The sequence below is a fragment of the Trichomycterus rosablanca genome, chromosome 3 (genome assembly GCF_030014385.1).
Source record: "Trichomycterus rosablanca isolate fTriRos1 chromosome 3, fTriRos1.hap1, whole genome shotgun sequence".
Taxonomy (NCBI): domain Eukaryota; kingdom Metazoa; phylum Chordata; class Actinopteri; order Siluriformes; family Trichomycteridae; genus Trichomycterus; species Trichomycterus rosablanca.
In genome coordinates, this window is record NC_085990.1 from 15,854,521 (window position 1) to 15,873,811 (window position 19,291).

Here is a 19,291-nt window from a genome sequence, read left to right on the forward strand (position 1 = left end):
GTTATTATTTAGTAGTAGTATGCTTTGTCATTCCTTATTTATGACTGTAGACCATAAAATTGCATGCATATTTTAAATGCTTGAGTACGAATTAAAAACCACAAGATTGCTTGGCAAAATCCCCAAATCCCAAGTCAATCCCCCTAATCCCAAGATCTTGGAAAAAAATCCCAAGGAGTGGCAACATTGAGTGTGTGTGTATGTGTGTCTGCCCCGTGATGGACTGGTGACCTGTCCAGGGTGTTTTGTGCCTTTTGCCCAGTGATTTGGACCCTGAATAGAATAAAGCAGAAGTAAAACAGACAATAAATAAATAAATTGTTTTGGTATGATGACATTTATAAAAGATAAACAATGGCTGCAAATGTATTAACTTAAATGAACTTTAATGAATCTTATAGATCTGCTTCAGTAGAACAAATCCACCTGCACGAAGTGAGCATGTGCTTCAATGAAAAGGTCAAGAATCAAGGTTGTGAGCTGACCAGTTGTACAAAGGAACCGACATGGTCACAAATATGTATGTAATGTCCCCCCCATGGGCCAGCAGTACTGGCTGAAAGATTGCAATGACATTCAGATTATGATAACCAGTGCCCTCTATAAGAAGCGACACTGTGTTTCATATTGGATAGGGCCTCATATCTACAAATCCCATTCCCAGAAAAGTTGAGACATTTTGTAAAATACTGTAAAAAATAGAATCTGTAATTTGTCCATTCTCTTCATTGTATAATGCCTGCAACACAATTAAAAAAGGTTGGGACAGTTATTTAGCACTGTGTTCCATCACCTTTCCTTCCTTTTGCTTAATATGAGACTTCAGCTGCTCAACAGTCACTATTGTCTGATTCTCCCCTACATGATGCTACATACATGCTCCATACATTTAGATCTGAAATGCAAACAGACCAGTCAAGCACACAAACCAAGTATCTACAAAGCCATGCTGTTGTAGGGTGTGCAGAATGAGGCATGCCATTGTCTTGCTGAAAAAACATGGCCTTCCTGGGAAAAGATCACCTTAATGGCAGCACGTGTCTCTCTACTATCACAATATACGCATCTGCATTAATGGTACCTTCAAACACATGCAACTCACCCACTAATACGCCTTCGTACCATGACAGATTTTAACCTTTGCACCTTTTGCTGATAACAGTCCTGAATGGTCCTTTTCATCTTTGGCACGGATTACTCGAGAAAGCCTTTCACACAGAGAATGTCTTTTTTTTTCTTCCAAAAGCAAGATAAAGTGTGACCATATCTCATCTGACCACAGCACATGTTTCTACCATATTTTGGTCCATCTGAGATGATCTTGGGCCCAGAGAACTTGTGAATTTCTGCATAAAATTGATACCTGTCTGATCTATACATTACATCAATGGTTCCTATGGAGGCACAGCCCACTAGCGGGCCTTACTGAGCCCAGAGGGGTATAACGTTGCATTTTATTGAAGGACAGGAAAATCAATAGGCTATTGAGTTACGAGAGCTTTCTTGTAATGCCTTTGAAATCTATTTCATATGACCAATAGCCTACGTTGGGTCTTTGAGAATGGCCAAATATTTGATTCACCCACCTCAAAAGTGCAAAGGTCAACATATAGGCACTACAAATGATTACAATTGTTGAGGCTCCCACTGCCAGTTACATAAGCTCTGCAAGTACTGGCATTAAACCCACATCAATAACCAAAACACCAGGCTATACTACTTGTGTCCCAATTAGTTGTAAATGAATTAAATTTCCCATATAAGACGGACTAATAAATGTTTGTTTGTACACAATGCCTTATGTCATCATTGCTAAAAGCTTAAGAATATTACAACCTGTGTCGAGGGGGTCAGTAAAAGAGCTGCCTTAGATCACTGTACCTCTTTCTAATTCTCTACATTTCTCACTGTACCTCTACTTGCTCTTAATATCCTAGAAGAAAACTTATTATTGCTCTATATTATTAATATTAGTGCTCTATAAACCATGTAAGCATGCATTAATATATTAATATTTGAATAAAACATTAGCAATCCAATCACAGTAAAAGCCAGACTCTGATAATGAGCCAATACCAACCTGACATTCTCTCAGTAACTACCTAAACTTAGTAGGTTTCTGTTGCAAAGTTATGCAGTTCGTTACAGGTGTGATAGTTGCAATTGTGTTAAGACAAGTTACACAAGTTTAAAATATGTTTAGGATTAAATGTTTTGTCACTGACTGACAACACATCAGTATACATAACATTAAAACCACCTCCTTGTTTCTACACTCACTGTCCATTTTGTCAGCTCCACTTCCCATATAGGAGCACTTTGTAGTTCTACAATTACTGACTGTAGTCCATCCGTTTCTCTGCATGCTTTGTTAGCCCCCTTTCACCCTGTTCTTCAATGGTCAGGACTCCCACAGGACCACTACAGAGTAGGTATTATTTGGCTGGTGGATCATTCTCAGCACTGCAGTGACACTGACATGGTGGTGTGTTAGTGTGTGTTGTGCTGGTATGAGTGGATCAGGCACAGCAATGGTGATGGAGTTTTTAAACACCTCACTGTCACTGCTGGACTGAGAATAGTCCACCAACCAAAAATATATCACTGATGAAGGTCTAAAAGATGACCAACTCAAACAGCAGCAATAGATGAACGATTGTCTCTGACTTTACATCTACAAGGTGGACCAACTAGGTAGGAGTGTCTAACAGAGTGGACAGTGAGTGGACACAGTATTTAAAAACTCCAGCAGCGCTGCTGTCTGATCCACTCCTACCAGCACAACACACACTAACACACCACCACCATGTCAGTGTCACTACAGATCTAAGAATGATCCACCACCTAAATAATACCTGCTCTGTGGTGGTCCTGTGGGGGTCCTGACCATTGAAGAACAGGGTAAAAGCAGGCTAAAAAGTATGTAGAGAAACAGATGGACTACAGTCAGTAATTGTAGAACTACAAAGTGCTTCTATATGGTAAGTGGAGCTGATAAAATGGACAGTGAGTGCAAAAACAAGAAGGTGGTTTTAATGTTATGGCTGATCGGTGTATCGATCTAATATTGATGCTTTACGTTTAGTAATGTCAAGTCAGATTTCAGATCCCAACCAGACGAGAATATCGTGGAATGACCTGAAGACGGCTGTTTATGAAAGAAATCTCAAAATGATCTGACAAGTAGCTACAGGAATTATTACTACTGCCAAAAAAAGACTCCCTAGGCTAAGCATAAACTGTGAATGAATCATGTCTTCTGACTCTTTTCGTGCAATTTTCACCTGGTTACATTTGACGCAAGATTTGATGCAATAAGTAGAAATGATGTTGAGCAAAACAATGAATTTCATGTCATGTCAGGACATTCAGCTTTGAAAGATGGTGTTTATTTTAACTAGACAACAACCCCAAACAAATTCATTGTAATCACTACTTGTTTCCAAAGAAGAAGGCAATGGTGCATGCGTGGCCCAGCATACCTTCTAATAATAATAAAGGTTTGATTGTTATCATTCCACTGCTTTTGAATCATTGTAAAAAGCTGGAATCTATTCAAGACATTCCAGCTTTTTACAATGATTTTAAAGCAATGGAATGATAACAATCAAACCTTTATTATTAATTTACCTTTCCAAGGTAGAAGTCACACTTGCTTATCAACTTTTACTGCTTCATAGGAAAGATATCTAAAGATTCCCATTTCTAGCAAAAACACTGCCTGGCCTAAAGTATGTGGACACCCTAGTAATTACTTAAATAGTTCATGTGTTTCAGCCACATGCATTACTAACTGGTGTATACAATTAATTTTACAGTAAATTGAATGCCTGAGTTTGTGGCAACTTTACTGTCTTCATGACCTCACTAAGTTTTTGTTTGTTTTATTAGGATTTTAATGTCATGTTTTACACTTTGGCTGGTACGTGCACAGACATTTTTGGGGGCAGGTGCTTAAGCCAAAAAAAAGGGCACCCATCGCCAAAATTATTAATAAAAATAAAAAAACACAGTAGGATATTTAACTTATATGTTTATTTTTGTTAACACAATCAATACACATCTAATCAAATAACTTAAATTATCAAATTGAATAAATAAATAAAAAACAGGCAAAAACAAGGCCATATTGTGCGCTTTTTAATAACCAAACAATATATTAAATTATCATCAAAAAATAGCTCAACTTAAGACCTACCTTTGATTTCAAATCAGAAACCCACTTTAAGTATTTAATGTTAACAATGGGCCTATTATTATGCTAATAAAATCAAATAGACAGCTATATAAAATTTTCCTATTTATTCATCATTTTTGTATGCTGTTCTATATCATAGAGCATTATATTTAGCCTTCTACATATATTAGTTTGTAATGTTAATTACCTAGCAAAATTATTCCTCATTTGTAAACCTCAAAAGTATAAATGCTTGCATGAAAATAACTCCTTGACTAAAGATGACTTTTCCTACACAGCGTTTTGGCCAGGATGCTGTAATTATAAAATATTGTATCTTTGTATCTATTTTCAACACTTTACTGTGAGAGCTACTTGACATTTTCCTGCAAAATGTTTGTGCTCATGTTTTTTTTTGTCACACTTTCACATCAAAATAAGTAAGATTTTAAATAAAACAAAACTAGTGAAACACTTTTGGGGGAATTGATGACAGAGAAAAAAATTGGGCTCCAGCAGAAAGGGCACTTTTCTCATCCAGGGCAAAAGGGCAGGTGCTTGAGCACCACTAGGGGTCTATCTGTGCACGTGCCTGCTTTGGTTACATTCATGACAGAAACAGTAGTTACTCACTACACAAGATTCATCAGTTCACAAGGTTATAAACCCAAACACAGTCATGGACAATTTTGTATCTCCAATTCACCTCACTTGCATGTCTTTGGACTGTGGGAGGAAACCGGAGCACCCAGAGGAAACCCACGAGGACATGGGGAGAACATGCAAACTCCACACAGATAGGACCCGGACCGCCCCACCTAAGTGCTACCCACTTAACCACTGTGCCGCCCAGTTTGGTGTAGATGAACTCTAGTAGCCTGCACAAAACTCTGACCTCAATGCATTTGGCATGAACATTTATTCAATATTAGTTCCTGATCTCACAAAATCTCACAAATTCTGACAAATATACTCCAAAATCTAAAGAGCAATTATACAAATAAAAAGGGGGATGGGACAACTAAATATAATACCCATAATACCCATACTCATGATGAAGTGTTCACATTCTTTCAACCATATGGTGTATTTTTTATGATCCTTGTATTTCTGGAAAACAACCTAAACAAGCATATCTAGTTTTATTTTTGTGGTCACACCTTAAGAACATCATTACATTGAGAGCTACACATGACCTAGATGATTAAAACAGCAGCAACCAGTAATGTACCAATCCGATTTGAAATCTGGGTGTGTAAACATTGTGACACAAGGCTGCTGTTCTAAACTGCTCTCGAAACTCCTACCCATTCCGAGCCATGATTTGGGAATGCAGTCAGACATCAAACATCTGTCCCTACATGATGCATTCTTTTCCAGTAGAGTAATTGACAGCAGGAACGGAAACTCAAGCTGAGGAAACTGTGATGAAACTCTTGATTGTAACACCCACTCATATACGTCATACATTATCACAATATACATACATAGATAGTTGAAGTAAAAATGTATACACCGACCAGCCATAACATTAAAACCACCTCCTTGTTTCTACACTCACTGTCCATGTTATAAGCTCCACTTACCATATAGAAGCACTTTGTAGTTCTACAATTACTGACTGTAGTCTATCTATTTCTCTACATATTGTTTTAGCCTGCTTTCACGCTGTTCTTCAATGGTCAGGACCACCACAGAGCAGGTATTATTTGGGTGGTGGATGATTCTCAGCACTGCAGTGACACTGACATGGTGGTGGTGTGTTAGTGTGTGTTGTGCAGGTATGAGTGGATCAGACACAGCAGCGCTGCTGGAGTATTTAAATACCGTGTCCACTCACTGTCCACTCTATTAGACACTCCTACCTAGTTGGTTCACCTTGTAGATGTAAAGTCAGAGACGATCGCTCATCTATTGCTGCTGTTTGAGTTGGTCATCTTCTAGACATTCATCAGTGGTCACAGGACGCTGCCCACAGGGTGCTGTTGGCTGGATGTTTTTAGGTGGTGGACTATTCTCAGTCCAGCAGTGACAGTGAGGTGTTTAAAAACTCCATCAGCATTTCTGTGTCTGATCCACTCATACCAGTACAACACACACTAACACACCACCACCATGTCAGTGTCACTGCAGTGCTGAGAATGACCCACCACCCAAATAATATCTACTCTGTAGTGCTCCTGACCATTGAAGAACAGCATGAAAGGGGGCTAACAAAGCATGTAGAGAAACAGATGGACTACAGTCAGTAATTGTAGAACTACAAAGTGCTTCTATATGGTAAGTGGAGCTGATAAAATGGACAGTGAGTGTAGAAACAAGGAGGTGGTTTTAATGTTATGGCTGATCAGTGTAAATTAAACATATCTGTCAAAAAACATACAAAAATACAGCAAATTTAATAATGACATTATTTGACTAAAAGTTCTATAATCCTATTTAACTTTGTAGTATGGTCTCCTAATGTTTTGTACATACACACAATGGTTACAGAAAACAGTGCCAAGGTCAAGATTAAACTCCAATTGTCACCGTATCCTGAAAGGAAATTCATTCAAATAATCAAACGTGAACAAAAACAAGTGTTTTAGCAGCTTAATTTAAGAAAGAGCGGCTTTTTACAGGTATCACTGTTCATAGTTGAACAAGCTTCACATCGCCATTGGCTTAAGGGCAAGCATGCAAGAAAGAAGCCCCTGCTCTAAAAGCAACATCTTAAATCTTTTGTTTTTTAATGCATTTTCTCCCTTTTTCTAGCACGTCTAATTTTTTTTACCCCATTGTGTTATGCTTCCTCTCTAACCCCGCCCCTGATTGAGGACAGCGAATGGAAACACGCCCCCTCCAACACATGTCCAGTAGCCAACTGCATTTTTTCACCTGCACGAGGCGAGTTCATATGCGATCAGCCCTGTGCATGGAGAGCCACACCCTGATCAGCATTATTCCTCTACTCTGTAGTTAAGTGAAAGCGGTTTTCCAAAGAGCCCATGTGGCTATATTTATTTAACATATTCAAAACAACACTTTGTCATAAACATAACATAAATGCTCTAATGGCAATAAATTATACATTGTAAATAATATAAACAACATACCAGATGCCTTCATGTCCTCTGGCATTAATGAGTCTTGGTCACCGGACAACCTGCCAGCAGTTTGTGGCCACTGTCATTGGGCATTCACCACAGCCAGCCAGCTCTGAGCACCCAGCTCGGTCGTCTGGCCATAATGATTTGGCCCATGCCAAAGACATGCAGATCTTTATGCTGATGATCTCTGCTGCATTCAACACATGAACTATGAGTAAGCCCGATATGTACTATATCCCTGACTGTGGCATGCACAAATATTACCAAATAGACATTGCCATGTACATTTCTTTGGTTTTTAGCTCATTAATATTGGTTAATATTTGCTCAATGACAGATTAAGCCTTACAGCTGGCCTTTAAAATTCTCTGATATTCTTCTTCTTATTATTTTCTTTAACAAAATGATTAAAAAAAAAAAAAAAAGCATTAATGAGTTTAGGCACCAATGTTGAATGGGAAGCTTGGGCTCACAATTAGCATTTAGCAATTCATTCCATAGGTGGTTAATGGGGTTGAGGTGAGGGCTCTTGTGCAGGCTACTGGATTTCCTCCAAACCATGTCTCTATTGACATCTTTGCTGGAATATGAAACGGTATTTTTTAAAATGTTGTTAAAACCATGTTATTTATTGTTCAGAACTGATTTTATGCACCTGTTGGGTGGCATGGTGGCTCGGTGGGTAGAGTTTGTATGTTCTTCTTGTGTCTGCGTGGGTTTTATCCAGGAGCCCTGGTTTCCTCCAACAGTCATGCAAGTGAGGTGAATTGGAGATGCAAAATGGTCCGTTACTGTGTTTGACATTAAAACTTGTAAACTGATAGATCTTGTGTAACCAGTAACTATCGTTCCTGTCATGAATGTAACCAGTGTGTAAAACATGACATTAAAATCCTAATAAATAATACAAATTATGCACCTGTTAGCAATGGTACTGGCTAAAACACTTAAACCCTACATATAGTATATACAGTATAAATAAATATAAAGTACACAAATTAAATAAAAGTACCTTTATTTGTATTATTTTTAGTATAAAACAAATATATCATGTGAAAATACATCTTTATAGATTTAATAAAACATTAGACTGTACTATCTGTGATTCTGTGAGCAGACTGTACATGAGATCAAACGTCCTTTTGTCCTACCTAAAATATTTTCTTTCATTCTATCAATGATCAGAAACTACTGTTCTACAAAAATACATGTAAAATTATTCAATTACATATATTAGCTTCACGTGGTATAAAACAAGTCACTAAATGTCCAGTAAGGCATTTGGTAAAATTATAGAACCTTTTAGATTCAGTGTTATGAGGAAAAGCTGTCTGGAATGCATAGACACGGTGCTGCATAAAAGCAGTATAAAAACCCCAAACTCTGAGACAAACGACACTGCAGCTTCATTCCATGATCATTTCTTCTACTGAACGCTGACTAGATCACCTTAAACAGATATGACAATTACTTCATACAGCTGAAGTCAAAAGCACTCATTTTAGTCTTAATATTTGAATGATTTCTGCAACAATAATGTATTAAAATATTAATGATTTAATAAAACTGAACGATTAAAAGCTGAAAAATTCAATACAAAGGTTGGAACAGTAGTCTCCTGCCAAGGTTACAAAGAAAACCCAAATTATCACATTATGCTGAGAGAAAAAACTAATTCCAGATGGTCAAATGTCCTCAATTGAAGAATCATAAACAATAAAAGGTGACAAAACAAACATAAAATGAATCTGACATGAATTAGAAGTTGCTGGAACACTTGTCACATTCTCCACCGTCAGTTTAGCTTCACCAGGCATTTAGAATGCTGTGCCTCTGCATATCATCAACAACAAACTTAGGTTGGGCTTTTAGGTGCTGATTCTGAAGAACAGGCATCTATCTCTCTTGGGTAGCATTTTTAAAAGCTTGTGAGAATGCATAACTTGCTTGACTGTAGACAGTGACACCTGCATTCAAGCAGCTACTTATTCACTGATTTCTTCTGACCATCTGGTTTCATTTCTTTACAGCATAAGGTGAAGATCTGGGTTTTCTTTTTTCAAAGTCTGCATAGAGACCACCTTTTCATGTACCTTAGAATAGATAAGGTCAAACTAGCCCTATTTATATGGGCACAGGGAACTTAGGTTTGAATTTTGTTGCATGGCCTTCTATTTTAGAATGTTCTACAATACCAGTTTATTAATCTGTAGGTATATTTTCGACTGAAACATACAATAAACTCCCACCCCAATTGAGGAGAGCGAACTGACACACGCCCCCTCCGACTCGTGTGCAGTAGACGACTGCATCTTTTCACCTGCACAAGGCGAGTTCATATGCAGATCAGCTTTGTGCACAGAGAGCCACACCCTGATTGCATTATTCCTCGACTCTGTGCAGACGCCATCAACCAGCCAGCAGAGGTCATAATTGCATCAGTCTTTATCTGGCATTTACCTCCCCTGTATGAACAACAGTATGAACAATGTTGTTCATATAGCCGACCAGCCCAGCCAGATGGAAGAGCTGAGTTTCGAAGCGACGAGTTTTAAATGTCAGCTCTGGTGTGCTAGCGTGTTATATTAATAATGGTATTTAATTGGACACCGGAAAAGAGCAGGTGCAGAAATCATTGAAATCCCAAGACTGTCGTGACATACGTGTGCCTTACAGGTGTATATGAGCGCTTGATTTTATTCGTACCTACGAACTATAAGCTTAACTTGTTACAGCAGAGATTCCAGTGTATTTACAACAATGTTACATCATTTGCAGTACATAGCAAAAATACATTTAAATTTAAGACAAATGATGCAAACTGTACATTAATAATAAAATACCTCTGATAGGTGTGTTTTGGCATGATCCTGAAGTGCTGTGCTAAAACATAATGCTATAATCAAGAACAAAAGCCCTAATACAAACGTTCTATCAACACTATTACACATTCGTTCTTCGTACCACTCGGTATACTGACGGTCTATATTTAAAAAGCATTTATTTTTCAATAAAAGAATGAATAGGATACTATTATATTTATTCATTTATTGTCTGTTTTACCACCAGTTTATCCTATTCAGGGTCAGGATAGGTCTAGGTGGTCTCCCATCCAGGTACTGACCGAGCCCAACCCTAGCTTCTGAGATCGGTTGATATCAGGCATTCTCAGGGTGGTTTTGACGTAAACCAAGATATTATTTATTACAATTTATTTATTTTTGCATTTTACTTCTGATTTAGACATTTTCCATTCCTTTTCGCAATGTTTCTGCGGCACTCACCACAGCCAGACTGGCTGCAAACTAGTACATGCCACCTCAGACACATGGATTTCTCTAAAGTTTACACAAAATATTGTGACACTATAAAATCATCTAGTAAATGTCAGTTCTGTGGCCAGAAATGTCTGAGAATAATGGCCAAACTAATACCAGCTAACAAGCCAGGATACGGTAACTTGAATATCTTGACAAGCATCTTGGAATACACAATGCCAAACCTTAAGGTGGATGGTATACAAAAGCAGATCAGGTTCCACTTCTGTCAGTCTAGACCAACTTAGAATCTGAGGTTACAGTAGGCACAGGCTTACTGAAACTGCATGGTTGAAAATAAGCAAAACGTTGGTCTCAAATTTCTGCGGATTAAGTCTACAGTCACGATTTAAGATCAACGGCATGTTTTTGTCTGATAGGGTAGGAACATATCCACATCAAGGTTTGACAGTTGGCAGTAATAGTTAAAAAAATAAGTGCAAACAGTGCTACTTCTTGCAGACGTGACATTTGATCAATAACTTTGAGGCTTTGTTCAGTTTCCTGATCCTCATGATGTACATGTTAATATACCTTTTTACAATAAAAGTAAAACAATCATCTTTAATTATCAGGTACAATTTAAACACCCCCCAGTCCCACTAAAACTGGGTTTTAATTGTAAAGCTCATTACCTATCCACCCATTTAATCCCAGTGTCTGTGTTTACTTTATATCCATCTCTAACATGCGCTGGTTTGTAGATTGCTCTCTGTGAGGATGGAGGTGATGGTGGACGTGTCGTACAGCCCTCCATCGTCTTCATCATCTGAGCTAAGACCTGGTGAGCTGATGGTAAGTCGAGCCTGCTGGATCTTCCTCCTGAAAATTCAGCAAAAAAAGAACGATAATACTCTCTGTATAATTTCTGCATTTTACAGTCAGTTGATGGTGTAAAAACATTTTTGCCCCTTTATAAGTATAAATTATACTTAACATAAAAAAAATAATAATAAACAAAACATATTATGTATACGGAACTTGAGTAAAAAGAACACTTTGTATAAAACAATGGTGTATCTTGACCTGATAGATCAGCATCCACAAAAAGGTCATTGGGTGCCTTGCAATCTGTCTAAGTGCTTATTTTATTTTTGCAATTCAGACACACTTCAGCTACTCAACATACTGTATATGTACTTTATTTAGCCATATATAGACATTTCTTTCCAAAACCATATTAACTAATATGAAGTTGCTGCCACCCCCCTTATTGCAGCTATAAGATCTTATGTTAGGCCTTTTCAGTAGAGTAGAAGTTAAGTCTTTGTGCCTATTCAGTCAATGGAGAATTTGTAATTTCAGGCACTGATGTTCTATAAGAAGGCCTGGCTAATAGTCAGTCTTCCAATTTATCCCAAAGGTGTTTCATATGGTTACGGTCCTAGGGTTAGGCCTTTGCATGATTGAAACTGAAAGTGCATACTTTTTGATATAACTGACATTATACACCTGTTTACAATGAGCGTGGCTGAACAATCTGAATTCAGTAATAAAAGTGGTGTCCACCTTTAAGACTTTGCTTTATTTGGCTTGTAACACACTTACTTGAGTTCATTTTCCAGTGCTGTAACTCTAGTCTGAAGGGCGTCTTTCTGTTCCATTTGCTCTTCCATGTCTCGTATTGCTTTTCTCCGCAGCCCCTCCAACCTCTCCACCTCTTCTTCTCCCTCATCCACCTGTCTCTTCAGTGCCTTCACTCGCAGAGTCAGCTGCACAAAAAACAGCCATCAGCATCGCAAAATAAAGGAACATAAAGACTGTGTACTGTGACAGGAGTGTCATTCATTTCTATTGATTTACCAGTACTGAATTTACAACCCAAGTTAAAAGGAATTTTAAATTAGAATTTGCTTTAACATCACAATTCGTTCAGAACAACTAACTTCATATTTATTTGTTTATTAACATGTTTTTTGCCATGCTTTCACCATGGTTATATTTACTACAGGAAGGGGAGATAATTCTCATGTCAGTCTATCATCCTTGTCAAGCGCTGTTCTTATGGTGTTATTTTTTATTTATTTACTTTTGTTTACGCATTTTCTCCTCTTTTCTTCCAACTTTTTAGCATATCCAATTATCCAGTTGCATTACGCTCCCTCTACTGATGCCGATGCCCTGATTGAGGAGAGCCGTGACTAAGACACGCCCCCTCCGACACGTGTGCAGTAGCCGACTGCATCTTTTCACCTGCACGAGGCGAGTTCATATGCTGATCAGCTTTGTGTATGGAGAGTCACACCCTGATCAATGCATTATTCCTCGACTCTGTGCAGGCGCCATCAATCAGCTGGCAGAAGTCATAATTGCATAAGTTATGAGAGTTCCCTGTCCAGCTCCCACCCTGTATAAACAGTAGCCAATCGTTGTTCATATAGCAGCCCAGCTGGATGGCAGAGCTGAGTTTCGAACCGATGAAGTCGAAATGTCAGCTCTGGTGTGCTAGCACCATATGTTATTTTGTTAAAATGCAATTATTTTTCAAGAAATTAAGGATTGTTTTCAACTCACTTCATATTTCCAGCATGCAATTATACTAACGCTATTGCAGCGCCATGTACACAACGCAATATAATACAATCATGGGGCAAGCTGTAGCTTAGTGGTTAAGGTACTGGGCTTGTACTCAGAAGGTCGCTGGTTCAAGCCCCATCACTGCCAGGTTGCTGCTGTTGGGCCCTTGACCCTCAATTGCTCAGACTGTATACTGTAACTATAATGTAAGTCGCTTTGGATAAAGGCATCTGCTAAATGCTGAAAATGTAAATGCAATTAATACACATCCAAAATGTAATCACATTGATTTTTTATATTATTAAATTGTATTATTATTTAATAATCATTATAAGGTAATCTGCAATCACTAGTTCTAACATTCTGAGAATAGTATGTTTTAATTGTGCATTGTAGAAACCCTAAAGAAAGTAAAAAAAACCTTGTCTGAGAGACTTAAAGTCACTGGCAATACTTGGCAATAGTTTTCAACCTTGCCCTTTACCACCTGGCCCTACTCCCTAAATTCCTTGCAATTGTGCATTCTTAAACTGTCTGCATATTCGCTCATATCAGTTTCCCAAGTGTAAACCTTGACCCATTCTTGCTTGTAAATGACTGAGCCGTTTGTTAATGTTTCTTTATGCAAAGGGTGATGCTTTCATGTTTGTGTATTATTCACCGGTTTAGTGGAAAGTTTTAAAATGGGTGTTTTTTTTTTACTTTCAGATTTGATTGGCTGTGTCTAAGGGGCAAACACTGGGGTGTCTAACACTGGGCACAGAAATATCCTCGCCAGGAAGCAAATCTGTCACAGTGCTTCCCCTCAGACATAGCCAATCATGCTTAGTGTAGAAGCCCAGCCGACCCATAGCACCTCTGGATTCAAACCTGGCAAACTATACCTGAAACCCAGTATCTGCAATGATCAGCTGTCTCCACCTAGTGGAAATGTTAGGAACTACATGTAGAATAAAATTTTCTGTCCAACAAATCCTGACGTTCTCTGCAGGTTGAATTCTGTGTCAGAATGACCGATATGGGGGTGTGTTGGACTGGTGTGTGGGCTGTTCTAACACCCATGGGTGTATGTTTGACACCCCTGATTTGTGTGTGGTTGAGTTAACTGTATAAGTGTGTGTGTGTGAGTGTGTGTACACGCACCTGGTCTCTCTGTTCAGTGAGCTGCTGTCTTTCTTCATCGAGAGTGATGTTCATGTCTTTAAGCTTCCTTTCCAGACGACGCTGAGCAGACAGTGCTGCATTTTTATCTCTGCAAAATCAAAGCAATCAGGATTAGTTAGGAGGTATTGCATTTTTGGCTGTCCTACATTATTTCAAATCTAGAGATGAGGGCTATTAGTCATTCTCTTGGAAGTGCCAGTTACTATGAACCTTTTTGTTCTTTAAATATTAGGTTACGTCACTGCATTAAGGGTAATAAGCTTTTGTTCCAAATTGACTGTATTTTCTATGCTTTTCTACAAACTGTTCAAAAATCACATATATTAAGGCCTTTATTACCTACAGTGGCACTTTGACTGGCCTGCGATTACACAGCCCCATGCACAGGATTTAATGCATAATGTGTTGACACTTATCTCATCACCAGGATTAACATGATCTGCAATTTAAGCCACAGTAACCCTGAATGAATCTTGGCTGGTCAACAACCTGCCTGTGGTTCGTGGCTTGTCCCTCCTCAGACCACCGTCAGTGGGTATTCACTTTAGCACTTTTTACTTGAAAGCACCTCTTGCTGTTTTAGACAATTTGGCCCTTAGTTCATGTGTTGGATGCAGCAGATTTTGCTAAGAGTAACTAGCGTCAGCCTGACATTTAAACAACTGTTACGAAATAAGCATTGCCATGCACATTTTGAGAATGGTACTAGTACTGGCTGATCAGCTTGTAAGGATCATGGGAGTCTTGGCAGTTTTTTTGTGACTAAATGTTTAGAATAGAAGATTTGGATTTACTTTATTATGTCAAAGAACATATAGAAATCTCACAGAATTTGGAGGCATATTATTATTAATAATTTGCAATGTAGTGTATTTCTGTACCTTTCCTCACTGCGCAGCCGGTCATCCAGGTCTTGAAGTCTGCTCTCAAGTTGAGAGACATTACCTGAGCCACGTGACTGACCCTCCATGTCAGCCAAACGAGACTTATAATCCTTTATCTGAGGGGAGAGAGAAAGATAAAAAGAGAGAAAGATAATCACTATATTAATAATCACTTTAGGCCATTATGTACTTTCTTTAATAAAAAACCACAGAAATGCAAACATGGGACAGGAAAAAATAAAATCCTGATTTAGCATACCTGCCTATCCAGGGAATTTTTATCCAGCTCTAGGTCCTGTCTGGCTGCTTTTTCCTGCATGAGCTCTGAACGCATTTGCTCCATCTAAATAAACACACAAGCAAAGCATTCGTTTTGTAGAGGACAACATCAATGCATGTAAAGACTGCTTATCCCCTCACTGACTTTTCACAAAGCAAAAACTAGATTTCATAATCGAGACCTTATAAAGTGTGATGACAAGAAAAAGACTCTAAATGCTTCCAAAATGGGGCGCTTGGGTGTCACAGCAGAGCTAAGATTTAAACTTGAGAGCTCAAGATCTCAGCACTATCAGAAAGCCGGGTACCCACACAGGCATTTGCTTTGTCTGAGGGTGGGTGGGCCAAAGGGATTCCTCATAGCTGCTGTTAATGCAACTACTGCAGACTGGTCAAAGGTGCCTGCACAAAGATGGAGAATACTGGAGAGCAGTGCGTGACACTCTGTGCGAAACAGGTGAACAGAAGCAGTTGGCTATTGCAAATGTACCAGAGAGGGCATGTATTAGGTATGGCCCTCCTCGGTCAGGGTAGGGGTCTGCAGAAGAATAACTGGTTACAACTAGATTGAGAGGAAAAGGGAAAAATAAAGACATATTTTAAGGAAATTAACAGTGGGTAATAGTTTGTTAAATGTGTGGATGCTAGACCATGAGCTGGTCTAATTTAAAAACAATAAGCATTATTATAGAGTTGCAACCACTGTGCATGGAAGCCTATCTATAAGATTTTGGATTGTTAGTGGATATTTGTTCCCATTGAGTCAAAAAAGCATTTCTACAGTCAGGCACTGATATTGGACATGCCACTGGCATGCCGTTATAGCCAGAGGTGGAAAGAGTACTAAAATATTGTACTCAAGTAAAAGTACTATTACTTTAATGAATTTTTACTTAAGTACAAGTAAAGTTACTAGTCCAAAAATCTACTCAAGTAAAAAGTAACTCATTTAAAATGTACTCAGAGTAAACGTTACTTAGTTACTTTTTTTAACAGGAGAGGGTGACAAGTGGATATAAATCAGTAGTGGTTTTTTATTCAAATATAATAGAAAAAACATGTTGATAGAACATTTAAAACATTTAGGGATGTGTAATGTGTCATTTTAGTACAGACCATCCCATAAAACTTTTTCAAACTGTATAACCACTAGTGATGGGTCGTTCGTGAACGATCCGATTCTATTGAACGGCTCTTTAAAATGAACGAAAGGAACCGAGTCGTGCCTTTGGGAGTCGTTGCCTCGCTGCATGAACAAAAGAATGAAGAGCCATTTTTTTGAACGCCTCTTTAAAAGGAACCGAGCCAAAAGATCCGACTCCCCATCGCAGAATTTACTGCAGCAGTTTCCCAGAAGCGATTTTTTTTTTTAGCGTTTATTTTACACAGTAACGGATGTTATTTAAAATGTAGCGAATTACAATTCTTAATATAAAACATACTTAAGTAAAAGTAAAATTACTGGTTGTAAAATCTACTTTAAAAAGTACAAGTACACCAAAAAACTACTCAATTACAGTAACGCGAGTAAATGTAATTCGTTACTTTCCACCTCTGGTTATAGCTTTGAGAAATAAGAAGCATTGTAGTTTAATTTTTGCCTTTTCAGCTTAACAAACCACCTTAATTTCCCCCCTATGATTATAATAGAATATTAAAAGATTAAAAAAAAAAAAACATTAGATTCCACCTGAATGTATTCTCACTGTCTGGCTAATACATGCCTTCCATGCTAGCTAAAAAAAACTGCAGACTGGCACATGCACCCCTTTGACAAGTTTGAAGCTGTAAGGGTCTATTTTACTTCTACACAAAGCCAGTATTCCAGACATTACAAATCGCCGTTTCAGACAAGGCCAAGTGTGTCTGTAGAGTATCTGTCCAGGCTAGTGGTGGGCTGGTGTAACAAACAAATGCCCCACCCAATCACTTGGTCGCATTCTACAGCATTCAGACTTCCTGCAGATATAATAACTAGGCCAGTAGACTGCTGTAGTGTGGAGTGTTCACCTGGTCTCTACTCCTAGCGATTCTGTCCGACAGCAGCTCAGAGCTGTTCCTCTCCTCCTCCAGCTCCAGTTCCAAGTGCTTCACTTTATCCTGTATGCATATAAAAATCATTAAGTATAAGTCATGCTTTTACATCTTATGTATTTATTCTAAGTAAATTAAGGACGTGCCTCCATGCTGCGGATGTCACGGGTGCGATCGTTGAAGGTGGTGCGCTGGGTCTGCACCTCTCCCTCCAGATGTTTAATGCGGTTGATTAGCATCTCTCTATCCAAAACAGCATTATCCCGATCCTCAAAGCACAACAGCAGCTCTTTCTTCTGACGAGACAACTGAAAACACATTTCAAAGGCATTCAAACAAAGCTGCAAGTGTTTAGCTCTAGTTCAAAGTCTAGATCGGTCATAAAAGCTAGCCGAGTCTCTTGCTATTAATAGTGTAAGAAGATGCTTAGGGTTTTTTGGCTCCCTGACTCCCAATTGTCTCCTAATATAGTTTTCAACTCCTACTGCAATATGCTGACCGAGGAGAGCCACAGACCATCACACATTCTCTTCAAATTGTGTGCGGTCACCCACTGCCTCTTTTTATTTGCAGGCAACAGATTCTTACATCCACGACTCTTGCAGGCACATGGACCAGACAGCAGAGGTCGATGCAGTAACACACCCCGGAATGGACACCAATTCATTGCAGGGCCTCTATCTACATATCCATATGGCTACATGGAGTGAATAAAGAAAAGACAGGACCAATTCTCGGCACGGCTTTACCTCTTCATGAAGAGAACGTATTGTGATCTGGGTTTTCTCCAGCTCCCCCAGTGTCTCCTTATTGTTTTTCTGCAAGTCCTGCTGCTCCTTCTTCCATTTGTCTTTCTGTTCTTCCAGTTGTGATTGCAAAATATTCTTTGATTGACTTGAATCAGTGGACAGCCTCTCAATCTGTTTGGACAGAAAAAAGATGGTCTTATTGAGTAAAGGAAAGAAACAAAATATGAACACTATTCCAGGAAAGTTCAGATTTATTGATGATGATTAAAATGTTATGAAGAAAATGGACTTTTGCAACCAAACCATAATTAAAATACATTTTTAACTGTTTGCTCCTGTATCTTATTATTTTTTAGGGATTGTTTGTTTGTTTATTAGGATTTTAATGTCATGTTTTACACTTTGGTTACATTCATGACAGGAACAGTAGTTACTCATTACACAAGGTTTATCAGTTCACAAGGTTATATAGAACACAGTCTTGGACAATTTAGAGGCGTCCGGCATGCCGGTAGCAATGATTGGCTCAACTGGACTTGGGATTGCCGGAGGGGATTCCTCCTAACTGCTGCAAATACAACCTCTGCTGGCTGTTTAACGGCGCCTGCAGAGAGGGGGTTAACGGAGATCAGTGCATGACTCTCCATACTGATCACCATATGAACCCAGCTCATGCAGGTGAAAAAAAGCAGTCGGCTACTGCACCAGTGGTGTGTAGTAACGAAGTAATAATACTTCGTTACAGTACTTAAGTAGTTTTTTGAAGTACTTGTACTTTACTGGAGTATAAAAATTTTCGGCAACTTTCACTTTTACTCCACTACATTTTCTAAAGAAATGGTGTACTTTTACTCCGTTACATTCGCTGTATGTAAATTCGTTACTCGTTACTACAGAATGAAAGTTAAATGATGTGAGATGTGTGACGGACTGCACGCTGGTTTGGTGAATCTGCGAAGTTAGACGGTGGTTAAACACATTAATGCGCATGTGCAAACGTTCTCTAAAAGCTATCGGAGTTTTCTAAAAGTGCGTCGTTCACCCAAAGACACGCAAATATGGACATTTCAGAAGCTCC

The 19,291-nt window shown here is 38.6% G+C and overlaps 1 protein-coding gene across 1 annotated transcript in view; it reads right to left on the reverse strand.

Annotated features, from left to right (window-relative positions):
- Window positions 1-8,267: 8,267 nt before the first annotated feature.
- The window catches only part of LOC134310981 (cingulin), a 63,696-nt gene continuing 52,672 nt past the window's right edge, over window positions 8,268-19,291 (reverse strand). The window contains exons 14-21 of the mRNA XM_062992781.1: window positions 18,214-18,384; window positions 17,611-17,772; window positions 17,441-17,530; window positions 15,411-15,494; window positions 15,149-15,267; window positions 14,247-14,355; window positions 12,135-12,298; window positions 8,268-11,408 (exon numbers count right to left, since the gene is read on the reverse strand). Coding sequence (XP_062848851.1) covers window positions 11,270-11,408; window positions 12,135-12,298; window positions 14,247-14,355; window positions 15,149-15,267; window positions 15,411-15,494; window positions 17,441-17,530; window positions 17,611-17,772; window positions 18,214-18,384 — 1,038 coding nt within the window. The 3' untranslated portion in view covers window positions 8,268-11,269. The remainder of the gene's footprint in view (window positions 11,409-12,134; window positions 12,299-14,246; window positions 14,356-15,148; window positions 15,268-15,410; window positions 15,495-17,440; window positions 17,531-17,610; window positions 17,773-18,213; window positions 18,385-19,291) is intronic.